Below are 10071 nucleotides of genomic sequence, written 5' to 3'. Positions count from 1 at the left end.
ATATACATGATTGCTTCTCAATCATGTATTGGTGGGAGGATGGGAGGATGATGTGAGCAAAGGTACAGTTTGGGATAGGAGTAGCCATTCTGGATGAGAAATAAGATTTGAGTGTCAGGTTGTGGCCTCACAGAGGCTTAGAATTTCAAATAAGGTACAGAAATGCTTGACTCAATAATCTCAAGCGGTCAAAGGTTTATCGAAGTAAAAGCACTTTGAACTCTCTGGAATAAAGGTGATATTAATGAATGGGTTTCTTAATTCACTAGGGAAAACATTTTCTCTCATAAATATCACCTAGAGTCCTTAGGAGGAAGACTACCATATGTAAGTTAACACACACACACCCACTGCAAGTCAAAATAAAATAATAGTTCTTTATTCCATATTCAGCTAAGAAACAGCAATATGAAATAATGCTGATTTTTACTTTGTAGCCATTGGATTTGCTGGAGTTCTTTCTCATTCAACTTTGGAGATAAATATTCCTGCAGCTTCCTTTTCTTTCCCCAAAGTCAAGACCTATGACTACTATGCAGAGAGGTCTATGATCTAGGAAAGTAATTGGCTAGTAAATCATAAAGTAGGATGTTCTATGACAACATCAAGTATACTGTGGGAATGGTGACAAAAATATATACACCATGAAAACAATGGAAAGGCAGCCCTTTGCTAAACAAAAGCCTAGCAAAGGCAGTAAAATCTGGAATGCAACAATCTTGCTAGGGATAAATGTGTTTTTATGGGAGGGCATAGCAATACAGTGGTGAGATGAGGATGATGACAAACACAAAGGTTGCAATCTAGTGACCAGAGCCCTAAGTGGGAATTCCACTTGGAGAATGGTCTATAGTTTTCTGGGAGACCGTTTTTATGTTTCTGTGCTTCGGGATCCACCTATATGACAGAAGCCTGGCTGTGGCCACTGCCCTGAGGGAAATAAGTCTTCTCCCCCAGATACTATATTCTACTGATCTGAGGGGTTCACTGCTTATGAGATTGCTACAAGAAAGTCTTAGTTAAAGACCAATGGGAAAAAAAAACTATAAAATGGGATATCTGATTGGGCCAAATGCTTAATGGGTATCCTGCCAGGAAGAATACTGAGGGAGGGAAATAGAAACTGAGCCCTGAGGTCAATTCTTCAACATTAAGCTGATACCCTCTCAACTTACTCTTCCTCTGGGGGACTTAAAATAAAGAGCCTGATCTTGGTGGCCTGTCTCTTCTCTGTTCCCCAATAGATCAGCACATGGGTAGTGAGGTCTCTGAAGAGCAATATGCACAGAATAGCCAAGGGACGCCCCAAGAGGTACTGTGGCAGAAATCAGTATTTGAGAGGCACGTGACCTAGGTGTTTGATTTTAGTTAGTTGTATTTCCTGAAGGCAGCCACTTTACCTGTGTTGCCTGGTGCCACCCAGGCTGACTCTAAGCAGCCACTGGACTCCAGGAGCTGCTTTGAAGGCTCAGTCAGAATCCACTGCCTGGTCAAAGGCATGCTCGGAGTGCCTCTTTTTTCTGGATGCTGAACACAGGTACGCAAGAAATGCCAGACACAGCAAGGCTGCCGCTGTGAAGAAAGCAAGGGTGCCCACAAAGACAGGTGGTTCTATGGGCAGACGGATCAGAGGGCTTTCAGCTGGTATCTGGTTGGTCAGGCTGAGCATGTAGCCAAGAGACCACGCTATGCTGCTATTCCCCACCTGTGGAGTAGAGGACAAGGCTCAAGGCTACAATTACATACCAGAGGCATACCACTATCAACCTCACAAAGCTCCCAAGGGAAATTGTGGCCCAAAGAGGTCAAAGGACTTGCCCAAGTTAAGACACCACACTGTAGCCACAAAGACTTGGGGAATCACACCTCCAGCACTGCAGAAGAAATAGTCAAAAGAACAAATCCTCACAATCTTGTCATAGCCAAGAGTGAAGAAGGCACAGTTAATAATAGTGAAAGTGTTCCTGTTGTCCAGGAGCACAAGAGTGTTTGTGGCTAGAGAAAGAGGCTAATGAGTGGTTTGCTGATCCCAGGACCAGTTTCTAAGAATAGGAAATCAGCCCAAATGGGAAGCTGACTGTCAATTTCTTCTGGTTGTTCTATCCATTTTTGCTTTACATGTTTTTAGGGTGTTTTATTAGGTGTATAAATGTTTCACCTTTACAATCTTCATAGTGAATTGAACATTTTATCATTATGTTGTAACCCTTGCTGTCTAGAATGAGGCTCTTTGTCTTAAAGACAGCTTTGCCAGATATTAAATAGTTACACCAGCTTTCTTTTGGGTAGTGTTTGATAATTTAAAAAAGTTATCTTTCAATCTTTCCATGTCTTTATGCTTGAATCACGTTTCTCTTATAAATGGCACCTGCTTGATTTCTAAAAATTCAATCTGACATCTGTCTTTTAACTGGTAGGTTTAGTCCATTTATAATTATTGTGATTATTAATATATTTACACTTCTTTCTAATATCTTACTTTTAAATTTTCAATTAGTGCTTTTATATATATATATATTTTTTTCTTCTTTCCTGCCTTAAAAATGATATCTGTGGCCAGGCATGGTGGCTCAGGCCTATAATCCCAGCACTCTGGGAGGCTGAGGCAGGCGGATCACCTGAGGTCAGGAGTTCAAGACCAGCCTGGCCAACGTGGTGAAACCCTGTCTCTATAAAAATACAAAAATTAGCCAGGCATGATGGTGGGTGCCTGTAATCCCAGTTACTCAGGAGGCTGAGGCAGGAGAATTGCTTGAGCCCAAGAGGCAGAGGCTGCAGTGAGCTGAGATCACGCCATTGCACTCCAGCCTAGGTGACAGAGCGAGACTCCGTCTCAAAAAAAAAAAAAAAAAAAAAAGAAAGAAAAAGAAAAAGATACCTCTATGTTCCCTTTGACAAGAAGAGAATTTGAATTTTAGGTTACTCTTATGTCCCTGTATCTTATAACTCCTTACCACACCCTTATCATGTTGGGTATTTTCTATACTTGAGTCATATGAATGGCATTTATTTTTATAGTTTTCTTTAGTGTTTGTTTTCTGTTTTTTTAACATCTTTTTTTTTTTTTTTTTTTTTTTGAGACGGAGTCTTGTTCTGTTGCCTAGGCTGGAGTGAAATGGTGAGATCTCGGCTTACTGCAACCTCCACCTCCCAGTTTCAAGTGATTCTCCTGCCTCAGCCTCCTGAGTGGCTGGGAGTAAAGGCGCATGCCACCACACCCAGTTAATATTTTGTATTTTTAGTAGAGACATGGTTTTACCATGTTGGCCAGGCTGGTCTTGAACTCCTGACCTCAGGTGATCCATCTGCCTCAGCCTCCCAGAGTGCTGGAATTACAGGTGTGAGCCACAGCACCTGGCCTTTTTAATGTAAATTTTAAGCCACAACATCATTTATTCTTACTTCCAGTATTTTTGTAACATGTCTTGGATTTATTTCTCTTCTTATTTTATTACTTCCATCAAAAATATTTTCAATGTAAGTCTTTGTGCAGCAAATCTTCTTAAGTCTTTTTACACCTTAACATTTTTATTTTTATTTATTTATTTAGAGATGGAGTTTTGCTCTTGTTGCCCAGGCTGGAGTGCAATGGCATGATCTCGGCTCATGGCAACCTCCACCTCCCAGGTTATGGTGATTCTCCTGCCTCAGCCTCCTGAGTAGCTGGGATTACACGCATGCACCATCATGCCCGGCGAATTTCGTATTTTTAGTAGAGACAGTGTTTCTCCTTGTTGGTCAGGCTGGTCTCGAACTACCAACCTCAGGTGATCCACCTGCCTCGGCCTCCCAAAGTGCTGGGATTACAGGTGTGAGCCACTGCACCCAGCCTACATCTTCACATTTAATTACTAATTTGGCTGGACATAACATTCTTTATAATTAGAAAAAAGGAACTTTTAACTTAGATACTATATCAACTCAAACTGGCATTCAAATGGAAAGTCATTCTCAATTCTTATAATATACTTTACTGGTAATTAGATTCATTAGAAGAAAAGCTTAGAGAGTACATGCTACCAACAGTCCTTGTGTCTCCAGACATCCTTATTTTTTTGTAGATGACTCAATTTTATTTATGTAAAAGTAGAGAGTCAGAGACCTAATGCAGGATATTGATTGATTTAATCTAATTATTGCTGAAGCTGGTATTGAACAGGCTGACTCCAGACATCCTTCAGGCTTCATATCAGCTATTCCTGAAATGAGAAAATTCTCTGGAACCTGGGGAACATAGTGCTGGCTGAACATATTTGCAAGGCTGAGCCCTGCCTGAAACAAGGTATGGAGGTCCTTTCACCTGTCACCAGGTGACAGCTGTGATTCCAGCTTTGGACCATTCTGGTCACTTGACCATCATATATATATATGTATGTATTTATAGATATCTATAAATATACATATTTTTAGATATATTAAACCCTGAGCTAAGAATATCTTCTCCATCCCCCAAATCTTTGTCAGTGAATGTAATGACTTCAGGTTCATTCAAAGAGAAAATGTTTATTTAATGCTAATGCAAATCCGTCAGGCTCTAAGGCCTATATCTTACTCCGCCATCTGCATAAAATGGAGAAGAATTAGTTGCTATCCTCTTTTAAAAATGGTTACATTTAAAGCTTCTTTTCAGGATGAAAAGTCTCATATCCTTAATTCATATTTATTTATGAATTCATATTTATTTACGAATTCAACAAACATTTACTAAGCACCTTCTAGGCTCTATCCCTTGTGCTGAGTGCTGGGAATATGAAGATACCAAGACAAGTCTCTGCCCTCCAGGACCTCCTAGTCCATTGGCCCTTGGCCTCCAGTCTTTTCCAGGAGAATGGACACCCATGAGCAACTCCACTAAATTCTCCACGACCTCTTCTGGGAAACTCACAAGGGATCAGTCTGATCAGCTTCCACCCAGTGAGTTTAACTCGTTAATACCCTTTTACCTTCTACATTTGCTCCACACACATACATACAAATCTCTCTGTTGGGAAAAAGAGAGAAAATGATTTGTGCTTTGACTTACTTCTTTTTCAAAATGTATCTGGGGCCAAGTCTCCTCTGTGAATTTGTAACCATTCACAAACAAGTGGTAGATATAGTTGGCTGAGAAGCAGTAAGAGCGGGCGTATACCTCATCAAATTTGGGGAGCAGGAGTGGGAGCTGAAAGGAGGTTTAAAACATCTTAGAGGCAGGGCAGGCAAGTATGTTTTAAAATGAACACCTTGGGTTAAAAGTCATGTTTTAAAGAATCTTATCATCCATAATTTCATAATAGAAAAGACTTTATAATACAATCATATAATTATTCAATATAATTATGAAGATATCACTATATAATTTCACAATATACTAATCTTTAAACTCATTGAGTGCTTATTATTATATGCCAAATATTGTTCTAACCATTGTGCATGTAGTTATAACATTAATTCACACCACAGGTGTGGGAGTAGCTTCCCTTATTCTTTTTATTTTACAGATGTGATGGAAATAGAAGAGCATAAAGGCTAAATTCAGAATATACACACATAGAATAGATTCTACCATATATATATTTTTTTGTACTGACATTGATACTTTCTCTTTAAATACTGACCTGACTCCAATTCTGTGAGCAGAAATTCCAGGTGCTGGAGTTGAAGGTGTCCAGGGAAAAGCTACCTGAAAGATTTAAAGCACTGGCTGTGTAGTAGAATCCTGCAAAAGCCTGGAAATAAGTAATACAGAAGGAAATTAGTTCTCAGAATGGGTATAATAGAAAGGTTTATGGGTGAGGAATTAGAAGGTGGCTAACAGGTCAGCAGAGGAGAAACAGAAAAGTGAGAAATAAATATTCAACGGGGAAAGAAAGGAATCTTTCAGGTTTTGCTCTTACCACAAATGGCCCTTTAATCTTTGGCTGATAAACCCCATCAAAAGAACACGTTTCTTGATCATGGCAAGCTTTGAAGTCAAATAAGGAAGCCACCTTCTCCTTACACAGAGATGGGTCCCCAGTTCCCTCAAAAGTGATGATATCACTGGGGTTATAACTTTCTGGCCTCTGGTCCACAGTGCACAGGCTATCAAATACATGGCCCATGGTGAAGTTGATGCTATAATCCCGAGGGTAACAGGGATTGGTGAGATGGTTTTTGGTAGGAGAATTCTGTAGGTATAAGAGTAAGGTGTTAGAAACCACGTTTTTTGTGGATAGCCAAGTATCTCCCTTTTGCAAATTCTCTCTATCACTATCCTCCAATGCCAAGAGAAAAACAAAAAATACCATTCTATGTCAGCATGTCTTTGATGATAGGTTGTCTAGATAATTCAAGTGGGGGTGGGGGGAAAGGGTGTGTGTGTGTGTGTGTGTGTGTGTGTGTGTGTGTGACAATTACCTTGTACCAGGCATAGCGCTAGGCTCTCTCTCACATTATCTGATCCAGCTCTTATGATAGCCCTGTGAACCAGGTTTTATGAACTTCACATGTTGAGAAAATGGATATATTTAATGTATCATTTTAAGTAGAATGTCATCTATCCACCTAGCAAAATAATCCAAAAGGTACAAATAAACATATGAAAGTAAAGTCTCCTTCTCATCCACTTGCAGCCATCAGGCCTCTCTCTGGAAACAATCACTATTGCCAATTTTTGTGTATCCTTCCAATGATCTGGCATGCACATGCAAATATATTTTTTTCTCCCATGCTTTTCTTTTTTTAAAGCCATAAATGGTAGCACTTTATATACCCCATTGTACCCGTTGCTTTTCTCACTTAAAAATGTATCTTTGAGATATTTCCATTCATTGTACTTACAGAGTGGCCTATTTTTTTAGTAGCTGCATAGTATTCCACTGTACAAATAAATCATACTTTATTTAAGGAATATCATCTAGATGAACACTGAGGTGGTTCCCAATCATTTTGCCATTACAAACAAATAACCTTGTCACATATAAATCTTTTATCCATTGCAATTTATTTGACTTAAAGATTCAGATAGACTTGGCTTTACTTTTTCCATATGACTATTCAATCTTTAATCTACTGGTGCAAAATACTCTATTTTATGCTAAAATCCTAAATGTTGTTGATTCAGTTTATGAACTCTCTTTTTGAAGGAATTGGATTTGAACTATGTTCAACTTAAGCCACTAAGGCATACTGCTTCCCCTATAGTAAAATCTTTTCTTTTAGCTGGGTGTGATGGCTCACACCTGTAATCCCAGCACTTTAGGAGGCTGAGGCAGGCGGATCATTTGAGATCAGGAGTTTGAGACCAGCCTGGGCAGCATGGTGAAACTCCATCTTTCCTAAAAATACAAAAATTAGCCAGACGTGGTGGCATGCACCTGTAGTCCCAGCTACTCGGGAGGCTGAGGCAGGAGAATCACTTGAACCCGGGAAGTGGAGGTTGCAGCGAACTGAGATTGCACCGTTACACTCCAGCCTGGGTGACAGAGCAAGACTCCGTCTCAAAAAAATTTAAAAAAAAAATTTTTTTTAATTAGTTTTTTTTTTGGTAGAGGTATGTTCTCCCTATGTTACCCAGGTTGGTCTCAAACTCCTGTGCACAAGAGAGTCTCCTGCCTTAGCCTTCCAAAGTGCTAGGATTACAGGTGTGAGCCACTGCACCTGGTCACCCTACAGTAAAATCTTGACTCAGACATTTAGCCCAACCCTTTCATTTTACTAATGAGGAAACTGAGGTACATATTCAAGTAATGCAATTGTTTAACAAAGGTCAGTGACAAGATTCTGCAAAAATCCTATAAAAGCTTAACATTCATCAAATAGAACCCAAATGAGTGTTTTCCAGAAAGATCTTCATTTGACTGAGAAAGAGGCAAACAGGCCCCTTTCTGCCTCTATGGTATGAAAACAATTTATGATTTTCAAAAGCCGTTACATATAATTTATAGCATATCATACTTGGGTCACCCAATAGCTGAAATATTGGTTGAAAGAAAAAAATATCGAATCAATCAATTGGCTATTTAGTGTCTACTTCCAAATCTGATTTATACTTTTTTTTCTTTTCTAGTATAGTCTGAAGGGAGACTTATACTTTTAAAATGTTTAAAACTATAAATTATTTCTGGCTTGGTCCAGAGAAGAAACAAGATAACATAAATTATTTCTGACTTAGTACATAGGAAAAACTTAGTAAATATTAGTTCTTTTCTTTTTTTTGTGTCTGAATTTTTGTTGTGGCATTCTTTACATATAATGGGCCAATGTGCCAAGTTCAGGCATTCAGCATTCAACAGTCTTCACCGAGCTTAGTGGTTGAAGGGCACTGTCATGAAAAAGTCAATCAGCGGGTTCGAGGGAGAAAAGTCCACTAGAAAACTATAGCATAATCTGATTTTAGAGTTAAACTGGTTAAAACTGGAAAAAACAGTGATAGAAACTATTCTCATTAGTGACAGAAAGTTTAAAAAATACACACAAAGAAAATACATTTAACAACAGAGGTACAGAACCAATGGTGAAAACTATACATTTTATTGAAGGATACAAGCCAAGAATTAAATAAATGGAAATACACTGTATAATTCTGGATAGAAATTGTTGATGTCACTAATAAGCATATTTTAACCAAATTAATGTATGAATCAATGTAATTACAATCACAATCTCAACAAAAAACTTTCTTTTTTGTTACTGCTTCAAATGACTTTGAAGTTCAAGATAAACATCTGAGAGTAGAAAAATAGACTATTGCAGGTAGAACAACATGATATTGGTCCCAAAATAGAACAATGAATGTATCGAACAGAAAATCCAGAAACAGATCCTCATTATCTAAGTACTTATTATTAGAATGTTTTGGAATTCCTGAAGCTTATTTCAAAAAGTCATCACAACATGGGTGGTAATCTGCATGGTTTTAATTTTGTTGGAAGATTACCTATTTGTTCATTTAAATAAAAAAAATACACCTGTCCTTTGAACCTATCCTACAGAAATAAAATCACTGGTTCATAAGGTTATATGGGTAAGAAGGCTTATTATATTATTGTCGTAGCAACAAAACAGGACACAGCCTGATGTCCATGAGGAAGGGAATGATTGATACATTATGGGATATTAAATAGTAAAGAAAATAAGTTAATATACTGACCTGGAAAGTGTAGAAGAACAACATATTAAGCTTTGACCAGTGATGGCATTCAGTAAATGGGATTGGAAGGAGGATCTTTCATTTTGACTTTAACACTCTTTGTATGGCTTTAAATTTTTACAATAAGAATGTACTTTCTTTCATAATCAAATGGTCAATTTCTTTTTCTTTTTAAGTTATGGTACTTGGAATACTATGCTCTCATAAAAATAATATTTTAAAAGGACATTAACAACACAGGAAATTGACCATAATATATGGTTAGGTAAAATAAAAGGTAAATATAAAATTATATATACCATATGAAGCCAAGTTTTTATACTTTCATACATTAAAAAAGTGGAAGAAAATGCAATAGTATGATTAATAGTGGTTAATTCCGTTTTTAAAGAAATCCTTTATAGTTTTTGGTGTGCATCTTCTAAATGTTTTTCACTGAACATATATTACATTAAAAACAGAAGACAAATTTCTTACTTAAAAATGGAAAGAAAGTGAATACATATTCCTAATATCCAACATGTTGTCAGAATGAGACTTCAGCTCCAAGGTGACTGGAGACTTATTAATATGAAAGTAATTTGCAAAGTACATATCCAGCTATCATTCTCACCACACTACGTAGTTCCTTATATTACAGATGAGGAAACAAGATCCAGACTGATGGAATTTACTCAGTCAGTGTTTATGATGCAATAATTTGTGTGAACCTTCCAAGTCAAGGCTTGGCAATACATATTTGACCTATGAAACTGTTGGTCAGGCAGGTCTTGACATGAATTTGTCAGTAATCCTCATCTCATCTGAATCTCTCCTCTTGGATGAGTCAGAAGCCTCCGAGGGCAGAGTCACCCTATCAGGCATCTAGAGGTTACCAGGCAAATTGAAGACATGTGTCCCTGTTCCTGTGAGCTGACTGTGAGAGGATGGGTGCTCACTCCTCCACCCCCAGTGCTGGG

General features: G+C 38.0%; 1 protein-coding gene across 5 annotated transcripts in view; it reads right to left on the bottom strand.

Moving 5' to 3' along the window:
* Positions 1-351: 351 nt before the first annotated feature.
* ENTPD3 (ectonucleoside triphosphate diphosphohydrolase 3) overlaps positions 352-10071 on the bottom strand; it is a 40037-nt gene continuing 30317 nt past the window's right edge. For 2 of the 5 annotated variants that reach the window (XM_015131264.3, XM_077991001.1), the window contains 4 exons: positions 5877-6149; positions 5598-5708; positions 5024-5161; positions 352-1705 (listed from right to left, as the gene is read on the bottom strand). In XM_015131264.3, the coding sequence (XP_014986750.1) occupies positions 1469-1705; positions 5024-5161; positions 5598-5708; positions 5877-6149 (759 nt within the window). In that variant the 3' untranslated portion in view covers positions 352-1468. 5 annotated transcript variants of the gene reach the window in all.

Source organism: Macaca mulatta, chromosome 2 (genome assembly GCF_049350105.2).
Source record: "Macaca mulatta isolate MMU2019108-1 chromosome 2, T2T-MMU8v2.0, whole genome shotgun sequence".
Classification (NCBI taxonomy): Eukaryota; Metazoa; Chordata; class Mammalia; order Primates; family Cercopithecidae; genus Macaca; species Macaca mulatta.
The sequence above is the reverse complement of the archived record's forward strand: the minus strand, read 5'-3'. Positions and strand labels throughout refer to the sequence as shown.